Source organism: Sceloporus occidentalis, unplaced genomic scaffold (assembly GCF_023333645.1).
Source record: "Sceloporus occidentalis isolate IW3139 unplaced genomic scaffold, rSceOcc1.0.p SCAF_26, whole genome shotgun sequence".
Taxonomy (NCBI): Eukaryota; Metazoa; Chordata; class Lepidosauria; order Squamata; family Phrynosomatidae; genus Sceloporus; species Sceloporus occidentalis.
In genome coordinates, this window is record NW_028317006.1 from 3,412,256 (window position 1) to 3,425,789 (window position 13,534).

Genomic DNA, 13,534 nt, shown 5'->3' on the forward strand with positions numbered 1-13,534 from the left:
CCGTGACAAAAAGTACATAAACAAAAACCAGAAAATAATGCCAGGAAATATAGCTATATGTTTAAACACTATCTATAGGTAGAGTTTTCTGTTGATCCATAAACGGTAGCCAGTAAATACATCAAAATCTACAGTGGATATAAAAAGTCTACACACCCCTGTTAGGGTTGCAACTAACGATTATTTTAATAATCGATTAGTTGGCTGATTATTTTTTCGATTAATCGGATAAAAAAAATGCAATTTTTTTTCAATTTAAAATAATGTAATAAACCTACAATTTACACTTTCATCTCTTTATTGCAATGGCCTCTCTCTATTCACCTTCTTATTTTACTGACATAATAATAAAAGCTACAAGAACCCAAACACAGTGTTTCTCAAACTAGGTTTTAATACAAAGTTATTAGTAAATATTTATATTTTTCATATTTAATAAAAACTATGAGAAAAAAGCCTTGTTTAAATTTTTTTTATTTACCAAACTGCCCCCGGTTATGCACATCTGACCCCCAGCTTGCCACTCTGCCCCCATATATGCCTTATACCTCTTATATGCCAGATTCCACTGTGCCCCCTGATATGCCACTGTGCCCCTGATATGCCTTATACTCCTTATATGCCTTATATACCTTATATACCTTTTACCCCAGATATGTTTTATGCCCCCCTGATATGCCTAATATCGATATGCCTTATACCCCCTATATGCCCTGAAATTCATAATACCCCCCCATACACCACTATAACTCACCCATACACCACTCTGGCTCCTCCCCCTCCCATTCTCCACTCTGCCTCCTCCCCCTCCCATACACCACTCTGGCTCCTCCCCCTCCCATACACCACTCTAGCTCCTCCCCCTCCCATACTCCACTCTGCCTCCTCCCCCTCCCATACTCCACTCTGCCTCCTCCCCCTCCCATACACCACTCTGCCTCCTCCCCTTCCCATATACCACTTTGCCTCCCCCCTCCCATACTCCACTCTGCCTCCTCCCATACACCACTCTGGCTCCTCCCCTCCCATACACCACTCTGGCTCCTCCCCTTCCATACACCACTCTGGCTCCTTCCCCCCTCCCATACTCCACTCTGCCTCCTCCCCCTCCCATACATCACTTTGGCTCCTCCCCCTCCCATACATCTCTTTGCCTCACCCCCTCCCATATACCACTCTGCCTCCTCCCCCCTCCCATACTCCACTCTGCCTCCTGTCAGCAACGGAGGTTCACAAGACACCAGGGAGCCGGGTAGAGAGGCAGAGTGGCGTATGGGAGGGGGAGGAGCCAGAGTGGTGTATGGGAGGGTGGCTCCCATACACCCCTCTGACTCCTCCCCCCTCCCATACATCACTCTGCCTCTCTACCCGGCTCCGTTACTGACAGGCACTTTCACTGCAGCTTCATAGAAGCCTCAGCGTAAGTGAAGTGCAGTAACGGAGGCTGTCTGTACGATGCAGACCCCCACTGGCTGACATTAAAGAATGAGACAAAGAAAAATCATGTCAGAATTTTTTTTCCACCTTTAATGTGACCTATAATGTGAACAATTCAATTGCAAAACAAGCTGAAATCTTTGAGGGGAAAAACAAAACAAAAAAAACCCTCACAATAACCTGGTTGCATAAGTGTGCACACCCTCTTATAACTGGGGCTGTGGCTGTGTTCAGAATTATCCAATCACACTCATGTTACATAGAAGTCATTACACACCTGCAATCATATAAAGTGACTCTGATTAATCACAAATGAAGTTCAGCTGTTTTAGTAGGATTTACCTGACATTTCCTTAGTTGCATCTCAGAGTAGAAGCCATGGTCCCCAGAGAGCTTCCAAAGCATCAGAGGGATCTCATTGTTGAAAGATATCAGTCAGGAGAAGGGTGCAGAAGAATTTCCGAAGCATTAGATATACCATGGAACACAGTGTAGACAGTCATCATCAAGTGGAGACAATAGGGCACAACAAAGACATTACCAAGAACTAGACGTAAATTGATGAAAAGAGCAGAAGAAAACTGGTCAAGGAGACTTACAAGAGGCCTACTGCAACATTAAAGGAAGTGCAGGAATTTCTGGCATGTACTGCATGTGTGCCACATGTGACAACAATCTCCCGTATTCTTCATATGAATGGGCTATGCGGTAGGGTGGCAAGATGGAAGCCTTTTCTTACAAAAAGGCCAGGCTGAAGTTTGCAAAAACAAACATCAAGTCCCCCAAAAGTATGTGGGAAAGTGTGTTAGGGTCTGATGAAACCAAGGTTGTTTCATCATAATGAATTCATAATGAATTCATAATTCCAAAAGGTATGTTTGGCGCAAAAACAACACTGCACATCACCCAAAGAACACCATACCCACAGTGAAGCATGGTGGTGGCAGCATCATGCTTTGGGGCTGTTTTTCTTCAGCTGGAACCGGGACCTTAGTCAAGGTGGAGGGAATTATGAGCAGTTCGAAGTGCCAGGCAATTTTGGCACAAAACCTTCAGGCGTCTGTTAGGAAGCCGAAGATGAAGTTCACCTTTAAGCACGACAACAACCCAAAGCACGCATCCCAATCCACAAAAGCATGGCTTCACCAGAAGAAGATTAACGTTTTGGAATGGCCCAGCCAGAGCCCAGACTTCAATCCAATTGAACATCTGTGGGGTGATCTGAAGAGGGCTGTGCACAGGGGATGTCCTCGCAATCTGACAGATTTGGATTGATTTTTTAAAGAAGAGGGGGCAAATATTGCCAGGTCAAGATGTGCCATAGACTCCTACCAAAAAAGACTGATTGCTCTAATAAAATCAAAGGTGCTTCAAGAAAGTATTAGGGTGTGCACACTTATGCAACCAGGTTATCCATTTCCTTTTAATCCTTCTACAATATTATTGAATAAACCAGTGGAAACACAGCCAAGTTATAGTGTCTGTGAATAAGAGAATTCCCATAGATCCACCGATAAGTCAATCAATTTTTAATATAATAAAAAAACAACTGAGCAGATACGTAGTTCCCTTTATTATCAGTGTGATATAATACTATAATACTGTTTATGTTTGTAAAACAATTTTTTTTTATGTTCTTGGTTTTAGTAGTAGTGCTCAGTGGATTATTACTCTATAATGTTATAGGTTAGGGCACCCTTCCAAATGTTAGCACTTAACATCTGCCAGTATTATCTAAGGGATAACAATGTTTGTTGTCCTGAAGGTTAAACTCCCCAGGTTCTGTAGATTGGTGTGTTAAGTATTTCGTGAAATCTTACAACATCGCATTCAACCATCTGTGTCTTGTCTAGTACAATTTACTGAAATTTACAGTATTGAAAGTGACATTTTTTAGAGATTTTAGTACCATCAAAGTACTTTAGACAAAGTAGAATTTCTTTATACATCAACTCACCAATAAGTTAAGTACTTTACAAATGGAGTTTTCTTGAGCGACCACTAAACAAGGGTCCCATAGACCCCAACTAATCAAGGGAGTTACAGTCACACTTCACTAACAAATGTGTTAGGTTCAGACTCCTTACCCCCATCATGCCCTGTTCTCTGTGTCTTTTAGGGGTAGAGTGTTAATAAGTTAATACATACCCTTGCCCTTGTATCCCCTCCCCTGCACATCAGTATGGGTTTGTGAATTTCACCTTTTGGAGAGGAGCCCATGCTGTGCCTTCCTCTTGCCTCACACAGTCTGTCCTGTAGGAAGAAGAGGGTCAAGTCCTAAAAAGTAGAAAAGCTTTAAAAACTCAAGTTCCCTACCTCTTAGTCCCCCAGGTAGGGGGTGAGGTCCATCCAATACACCCAAACCCTAATGGCATTCAAAGGATGCAACCAGTTTAAGAAGCAGTGTTTACTTACCATTTTTGGCATCCAGCTTTGTCCAGCAAAGATGTCAATGCTATCTAAAGGAGCTGGCCACTATAAAAAGTTATGTGTTGACTTATCACCTAGATCCTGTCTATGTACAGTATTTCTATAACCTCTTTACATAAATTCAATTTTTAACCAGCATCTATCATGTGGATTGCATTTATGATTAAGAGAAGGTTAGCATTAGCTATATTGCGCATATTGGGAGAAAATAACTATAGAGAACTTTAAACACGGTGGTAACTCCCAAGAAGGTTACATAAAAACTGAAGGAACAATCCCATCATCACCACTTCAAGTGCTATAAATGTTATGAGAAAAACTTGTGCTGCTGGTAAATTGTATCAAGCTTCATTTGTTTATAGTTATTGCGACTATGCTGTCCTTGGTCATTTCACAACTACATTAGACGCAATGAAATGGCATTCATAGAGACATGATTGGCAAGTTAATTTAATAAATATTTCCTTGACATTCACATGGTGTCCTATATACAGTAGACAGAACATCTTCTAGCTATCCTGTTTCAAAATTGGAACTTAGTATTTTAGAGACCTTATACCTAATTGTTCAAGAAGATTGCTAAAGAGGGCTAAGCATAGCTGTTTCAGATGGTACCATGAAAACTAAGAAGAATCTTGTCAAATCATGTTCGTTACAATCAATAACAGCTTCAGCTTGTTTTCTATTTAGATTCACCAACAGTAATGGTTGTCAGTTCACATACCACTTGAATGATTTTGACCTTTTAAGGGGATACATTACCACTGTGTTTAAGCGGAGATTGTTTTTGCTCTGTCTAATACTGTCATTGTTGGCATTTCATTCAATGAATGATATAGGTAGAAGGCATGCAGATCATGTTGAACTATTTTGCTGTTAATCCCCCAATATTATGGTATAGTAGTTGTATAAATTGTACAGATAATGTTTATATTGGGACACAGCTTTCATACATAATAGTAAAGTGGCATAAATAAATTCTGCTCCTTCTGCAACCGTGACCTTGTAACCTGGTTACTCTAATTCACACTTTTCTATATGAAGTTCTTTGACAGGTTCGTCTTTGGACCAATCTCAACCCTGCAATAATGGCTGTGAATGTCAGAATGACTCATTCTCTCCCGTATGTGGTGCTGATGGGGTTACATATATGTCTGCTTGCTTCGCTGGATGTACAAAGACGGTGAGCTCACACATAATCCTATAGTGATTTATGCTACAGATTTACATGAGCAGTTGCCTACCAGGGAATACAAACTTTACCATCACCTTCATAGATGCCCTTTGCTGCTTCTTTATGGCCCCATATGGGTCACTGACAGATTGCCTTCTCTTAATTAAGCTAGGCCATACCTTTCCTGCTGTGCAAGTTGATGGGTGGTCTGCAAGGCCATTTATTATTATGCATTTGCACACTTTTGGAAAGTACTGATAATGTTAGTGCACCTCCTCTCATGCCACATCTATGTCAAAAGAACATTGAGAAACCAATTCCCTTTAAGTTACACATGCTAAAAGCAGACTATATCAGCCATTTAGCTTGTATGTCTGGCACTTGGTGGATACACATATAAACTTGGCCATCTGTACTTATGAGAGTAAATGTTTTGCACAAAACAGATTTGTCACGTTTCCGAAATCCTTCATTTTTTACTTAAAAAGATACAGGTAGTTTACATTTAATACATTTAATTATGCTGAAATCTATGACAGTGACATTTCCCCATTGTGATGGTTTTCACGTCTTGTCTTGGGTTGTCCCATCCATTTTCTATTAAATTGAGATGTGTGTCAGAGTAACAATCATAGCCTCACATTTAGCTCACAGAAAATATTGGTTTAGTCTAATACTTTAGAAGATTGAATCACGCTTATTTCCAGACTATAAGATAAGTACTACAGGAAGAAATGCTCATTTTAAACACAGCATTAGCCACAGGAAGCAATTTCCTACTTTCCATGTCTCCATTTTAGTGAGACAATTACAAACTGAAAATAAAAAGCGTGCTGATTCATTGATAAATCTTTCATTTCCTATTCTTAACAAGAGATTATTTGCTTTGAAGGTGTTTGCAATTTTTGAGACTGTCAATGCTGATCCAATTTACAAATTTTACATTACAGCATTCAAAGGAGCACTTTTTGCCCTAGACAGCTGCCTAGGGTTCTTAACTGGTAGGGGGCGCCACCATGAGGTTCTTCTCTGTGTGTAAGCAGGTCCATTCAGGAGCTGGAGACAGTATGCCTAGGGAAGTGCAAACAATGGCATAATACAATATCCTGAGGCCCTCTGCAAGCTGTGTTCAAAGCTTCTTCCCCATATTCAGGTCCTTGGATCGTTTTGATGTCTTGGAACTTTTGTGTTGAATGTGTGAAGTGCTTTATGTGCAAATAAATTCCATTTTGCACAAAATATGAAACAATGGTAATATAATATTACAGACATCATTAACAGCAGATCAGGGCCAGTTTCAAAGGGCCCATTTCTGCCCGAAGAAGCATCTTCTTACAATAATTTCTGATATTTGCCAACTGCTCAAGGCCCTTTATACATACTGAATTGAATTTTGTGCTGATTCAAATATAAAAAAACCTGTTTTATTATAATCAGTGACATTCATAAAATTGTTCTAAGCCAAAGATGAGGGAACACCTTTTGATTTGGACTGTAAATAATTTATATGGAAACAGTTGAAATGAGCTGTTTTTTAAAACCAGCTTCCAGAAAATTCATGATAAATATAATTGAGTAGAAAGAACGAAGCTTTGGATTTCTAGGCGGATACAGTCAGATAAGGACAAAAAGTGTGCTACTTTTGATCCCTTACTCACTGGTACATGGGCTTTCACTTATACCTATACCTGCTACTAGTTGCATAAGCCTAAGTGTGATCTTGTTAGATGTTATCCATACAAGATACCATATTTTGCTCACCATGCTACTGAATCTGTTGCCATTCCTGGAATGGTCAATTCCCAGAGCTGTTTCTGTGCTATGCTGATGAGAGTTAAAGCACTTTTAGTCATAGTTATAAAATAACTGAATGTAGCACTTTACATTTAGGTAAGCTTCTTTCTTAGAGCTTCTTCAGGTTCTTGAGAGTAAGATGTTACTTGCATTCAGGGCAATAAAATTCTGGAATTCACTTCCTGAGGAAGTGAATTGAGGAGTTTCAATGCCTTTGGGAGAGACTTATTTGCAAGAAACAGCATATAGATCATTTTTATTGTAGTGCCGGGGGAAACCTCTCAGCTAAGTAATGCCTACTTGAGAGCTAGTAATGCCTACTTGAGAGCTTAATTCATTACTTTACTTTTACAGTGTGATGGAAGTCAAGGCCTGTACCTCTACACCACTGATTCCTTATTTGTAGTTTATGTTCAAATGATGTCACATCCTGATGCTTGGTGACATCAGGTGGTACATAGACAGTTAAAGGTGCTATTCTATGCACTCTACTTAATTTAGCACTTTATTAACTATATGTAGCATTAGGATCACCATTCCTAGTACTGATGAATGCCTGGACCACTTGTCATGTGACATAAAAGCAAGTACAGGTTTTGCCATAGAAACCCTAAAGGCTTCTTAAAAATGGCATCTGTGTTGATTTTATGTATGAAATAAATGAATAAAATGAAATGAGTGAAAATAAATGTTAAGAATTTCTTGCTTGGTATACCATACTTTTTACTATGCTCTTTCCCCTTACGAAGCTGATTGAGTTGAGGTAAAATGCGTGTCAGGATTATAATTCTCAGGGATTTGGGCATATTTAACACTACCTTTGCAGGTTAGCTAGATTTTTTTTAGTTACTTTCCATTTGCTGCTAGAAATATAATCTCCTGTTGAATAGTGTGAATTTTGGTACAGCAGTTCCTGAGGGTTAGCTTGTTTCAATGTATCTTTTCATATTATTTTCAACTGTAGGTAGTGAATAGGTAGTGAATAGGGAAGGACAATGGTTCCTATTAGACTTGGGCGCTGGCCAACTCGTGTTCGTCTTCATGGGGAAAAAAATCCTGCTGATTTCCACTTCCGTTCGTTAACCCCTGCGATTCTGCGTAGATAAGGTATCTTAGAGGCGGAAGGGACAAGGGAGATTAGTTGGAGATAGTAATGAAGACAAACACAAAGATTCTTCGTGTTGTGTGTCTTCGTCTTTGTGTATGTTTTGATGCCGTTTCTTTGGTATTCGGGCTGAACAACAAAAATGCACCCGAATATGAATGCACTAGTCTAGTTCTAGCTTGTTAATTTCCCACAAGTTTTTTTGTTTGTTTAGAATAAAAATTACATTCTAAACTATTACTTTAGTTGTGTTATACTAGAAATGTTCCCTGTGATCTCTGACAGCCGGGGAAGGTCTGCGTGATGAACGCAGACAACCCCTGTTGCTAAACGCACCTCCTCCCGGCTGCAGCGGAAGTTGTCTACGCGAATTGCGTAGAGCTCTACACGCTGCCCGGACTACGCACCGGGGACTCACTCAGAAGCTCCGGCAAGTTTGGAGGAGGGAGGGGGAGGGAGTGTTAAATGGGGGGCATAAGGCATTTCTGGAGGCAGAGTGCTGTGTGAAATGCCTTTTAACCCCCTTAATGCCACTCTGTCTTCAGAAATGCCTTTTAACCCTCTATACGCCACTCTGCCTCCTGAAATGCATTATACCTCCCTATATGCCACTCTGCCCCATAATATGCCTTTTAACCCCCTAAATGCCAGAGTGGCATATAGGGTATAAGGCAATTCTGGAGGCAGAGTGGCACATAGGGGGTCAAAAGGCATATCATGGGGCACAGTGGCATATAGGGGGGGGTCAAAAGACATATCATGGGGCACAGTGGCATTTAGAGGGTTAAAAGGCATATCATGGGGCACAGTGGCATATAGGGGGTATAAGGCATTTCTGGGGCAGAGTGGCAAGCCAGGGGGCAGATGTGCATAACTGGGGGGGCAGGTTGAAAAAAAAAGGAAATAAAAACAAAATATTTTTCTCAATCATAGCTTTTATTAAAAAAATTGTTCACATAGTTTACATGATTTAACATTTACTGGTAAAACTTTTTTTCCTATAGGGTCGTCTTATATTCAGGCTTTTTCTTTTTTTCATAAATTAATATTCAGATTTTGGGGGATCGTCTTATAATCAGGGTCGTTTTATAATTGAGCAAATACGGTACTTGTAGGGACAGTTTAATGTCACTGGCACCCCTGCTATAGAAGAATGCATATTAAAGTATTCTGTTTTGAGCACTTACCTGGCACAGAATTTGCAGCCGTGCTGCAAAACCTTTCTTCCTTCGTGATCCAGCATTTCTTGCCTCTGATAGGCTGCTTGATGCTTTCAATCAGTGGCAAGCAAGTACTTCTATTGAAATCAATTAAACTGCTTGACTGCCACTGACAGCTTAAGCGGCAAATCAGTTGCAGGAAAGTGCTCTAATTGAAATCAGTGGGAAGCCTTTATACAGGCGTACTGGAATCTAAATAGACTCCTGCATGCAGTGTTTACTAGACTTGGGCGGCAGCCAACTCTTCGTGTTCGTCTTCGTGGGGGAAAAAATCTTCGTATTCAGCGAATATTCGCCTGTTCCTGTCTTCCAATTGGTTGATGCCAGGGGAGGACCCTGCAGGCGACCAGTAGAGTCGTTCGCACGGCCCCTTAATCCCTGACGCCGAACCTACAGATTTTCGCTTCCGTCAACCCCTGCCATGCTGCGGAGATAAGGTAGGCTAAATGGGGAAGGGACCAGGAAGATTAGTAGACGAAAACTAACACGAAGCTTCTTCGTGTTGTGTGTCTTCGTCTTTCTGTACGTTTTACCGCCACTATCTTCGCTTCTTTGTTTCTTCGGGATGAACATAAAAACGCACTCTTCGTGTTCGTTTTCATGTTTGCCCGAAGACGAATGCACAAGTCTAGTGTTTACCAATGTCAGTTCCTTTATTTTGATTAATTCACAAATCTGGTAACTGTGAATACGTAATAGTCAACAGAATACTAAAAATACACCTTTGTTGTGTGCTCTGTAGAAAATGATATGGATGAAATTAGTTTACTTGAATGTCTCTAAATATATTCTTACATTTATTGAACAAATCAAATTAATTAGTGTTAAAATAAGTCTGGGTATTCTATACAGCAATACAACAATTTACAACATTCTAAATTAGCATGGAAATATTTTATCAGATTGTAAAAGATCAGTATAATGTGCAAATAAGAATTTCGGTACGTATGAAATAAGCTATATTTTGCAATAAAAATGTTTTTAGAAGATATATTAAATCTTTTTTTATTTCATATTCATAAATCTGATTTTGCAAGGATAATCTCTAAATTGTCTACTAAAGTTGATATCTTCCTTTTTTTACTCCAAGTAATATTAAGAAATACTGTTTCTTGGATAATACAGTTCTTAAGGATGCCTTCTCAGAGATATTAAAATAATTATCTTTATGGATTAACATACTTTATGTTAACAATAGATGTACACAAACACTTTAGTAACTGTTTTATATGTACTTGGATAATTATTGTAATAAAAAAAATAGTTTTATAGACATTAGTCAACAAAAGTAAAAAAGGTATTTGGTGAAAAGTTGGTCATAAAAGTCATGTCTACTGATATGTTTTTGCATAGCAAATACTTACACCTGGGTGATCATCACAAACTTTTCAGTTATAACAACAGCTATAGACATTGTATTCTAAATACATTAATATGATGTTAGTCCCTCTGTTTGCAGCGTTAACAATTCCCATTTTTCTGGGAAGGCTTTCCATCAGGTTTTGGAGTGTTTCTGTGGGAATTTTTGCACATTCATCTAGTATCAGGCACTGATGTTGGACAGGAAGGCCTGGCTCGCAATCTCCATTCCAGTTTTTTGGACCTTGCTTTGGACCATGCATTTTTGGACCTTGCTTTGTGCACTGGGTAACAGGGCCTCCCCTGAACTGTTCTCACAAAATTAGAAGCATAGCATTGTCCAAAATGTCTTGGTATGCTGAAGCATTAAGATTTTCCTTAATTTGAAGTAAGAGGTCCAGCCCAAACCCTGATTTCAATAATTAAGAGGTATGTCCCAATACTTTTGTCCATATAGTGTACATAAGACTTTCTATTTATGGTAGTTAAAACATTTAGCATCAAGGTGGCTTTTCTGGACCGTGAAACCAGGGATTTAACTTACTGCTTTAGAGGTAAAGACTGTTGTGTAAAGCTGACAATCTTTTCCCATTGATATTAGTTGGAAGTTGGATATCAGTTTTGCTGGTTACAAATCAGAACTAAAGAATGCGGTGATAATAAGTCATCCCTGGCACTTTAAGATCGGCAGCCACCTAATGACCCCATGTTACATTACTTTATGTACGTTACATTTTTGGGTGTGATGTTGTTGGCCACAGGAAAGTATGCAAGTCGATGTAAAATGAAGTCTTGATTTATATTAGGTCTTCTCAGGTGGTTCCTGAGAAGGTGAGGGGTTGATAAAATCCTGGAGATCTGTATTTGTTTCAATTATTTGCTTATAGGATTTATCATTCTAAATTCATGACTCTATGGTGCTACCGAAGGTAGGTCCAGGATTTTATTGATGGTCAACTTTATTTTTTATTTTAGCTAATTGAAATGTAATGAAGCCTGTGAAAACCATTTGCTATATGTAAAATATATATAATATTAAATATTTTGTCTACAAAGTTTGGAAGGGATATTGGGATATAAATTATTCAGGGGTTAATTGGAAGATTACTGTTACTTAAATACTGCTTGTCACATAAACTTGACTAATAGCTATAAATGGAGGACTAAAAAAACTCGTATGTGACCTCTGCACTGTGCTTTTCATTTAGAATCTGGCTGGCTGTTTATGTCTCACTTCTGTCCCCGTGGAGAATACCACTGTGGTTCCTGGAAAATGTCCCAGTCCTGGTTGTCAAGAGGCTTTTCTCACTTTTCTTTGTGTGATGTGTGTCTGCAGCATGATTGGAGCCATGGCACAAACACCATCAGTTATCATCCTCATCAGGTGAGTTGCTTTAAGTCAGTGCTTGCAAATTAGGCACCAAGCTCATTATCTGGAATGTGTTGAACGCCTTCACTGTTTTTAGGATACTAAAATCTGCTCTCCTCCATTCTTTTGGCTACGGCCTGCCTTAATTACACCTATCATTAGAATCTGTGCAATTGTGATCATTTTGTGGTGTTTTTTTACGAAGAATATTCTTTATCAGTGTTCATTTTCTATAAATGTCTTTGTTGGCAGGGCATAGGTGGAAACTCTATGGAGCATCAATAGGAGAATGCATGTGTCTATCCCTCTCTCGTCTCTCCTTCAGTACCTTTTTCCCTCTCACCTATCCCCCTCCCTTCTACAAAGAAGCTCACACAGCACTCCCCCTTTTCCTCACACATTGAGCTTTTAGCTTTTTGGCAGCTCGCACTCTCTGTAATAATGCTTTCATCGCTGGCATTCTGTTTGGTGGAATAGGAAAAAAAGTTTCTGGTGGGATTTAAGAATGCATTTCACCAACCAATTCATTATGTCAATTCTGCGCAATATTAGGTCCTTACCCAACAAAAACAGTAACTACATTATTGTTAGTTTTGTACATTGTAAATTTTCACGTTATTGGTCATCTTGCATGTGCCCCTATTATCAAAGTGCTGGCACTCTATAAACAAACTGTAATGTAGTTAATAAAAGGGATCCAGGGATGGATTCGCTAAGACGTTATAATGTTCAAGGTAGATATCCAGTGGCCGTTGGTGGGTAATTTCAATGGGGGTTCACAATATATAAATTTTGAAAATTAAATGTACAATATATGACGTAATGTACAGGTTAAAATACATTTCCCTAAATTAATCCTAAAGACCCTATCAACTGTAACTGCCCCTAAATTAACCCTAAAGACCCCATTAACCATAACTGCCCCTAAATTAACCCTAAAAACCCCATCAACCATAACTGCCCCTAAATTAACCCTAAAGACCCCATCAACCATAACTGCCCCTAAATTAACCCCCACCTCCCCTAACTTTCCGCAGCCAAAATATTAAGTTTATACTTACTGTTAGATGAGTTGCTGAACAGTGTGGATGCTATAAGGAAAGAGGCGGGGCCAATTATCAGTGTGACTGCAGGGAGGGACTGGGAAGCAGAAAGGGGCGGGGTCAATCATCAGAATGACTGCAGGATTGCAGTCAGTCACTGGGGAGGGCGCGGAGACTCCGGGCTGGGCGGTGAGTTTGCTGATGGCTGGGAGCTCCTCCTCCGCTCTCACAGCTTTTACTGTGCGAACAAGGTTCAAATGGGTGGCTCAGCCGGTGCTTTAGCAAGCGCAGCAGCAATTGAGCCATATAGGGTTTTTTTCCTATCGTACCTGCGATAGGCATAGAAAGGCTGCATCAGGGGACAGGAGGCTTCATGGCACGTGAACCCCAAAGTGCAAAAGGAAAAACATTTGCAAAATTCATCAAAAATCCATTTTAATCTAATTTGCATGTGCTCCTAAGGAAGAGCCTCCACTGTAGATATCTACATGTGATACTTCCTTGGGGTATATTTTCTGGTTTTCTTTTTTCTTCTTTCTGAAAAATAATTTCTGTTAAGTGTAATTATTTAGCACAAGGTGTCAAAAATGCCAGTATGATTTG

General features: G+C 39.6%; 1 protein-coding gene across 1 annotated transcript in view; it reads left to right on the forward strand.

Annotated features, from left to right (window-relative positions):
• SLCO3A1 (solute carrier organic anion transporter family member 3A1) overlaps positions 1-13,534 on the forward strand; it is a 115,411-nt gene that overhangs the window by 84,853 nt on the left and 17,024 nt on the right. Inside the window, exons 7-8 of the mRNA XM_089485718.1 lie at positions 4,912-5,050; positions 11,728-11,903. Coding sequence (XP_089341844.1) covers positions 4,912-5,050; positions 11,728-11,903 — 315 coding nt within the window. The remainder of the gene's footprint in view (positions 1-4,911; positions 5,051-11,727; positions 11,904-13,534) is intronic.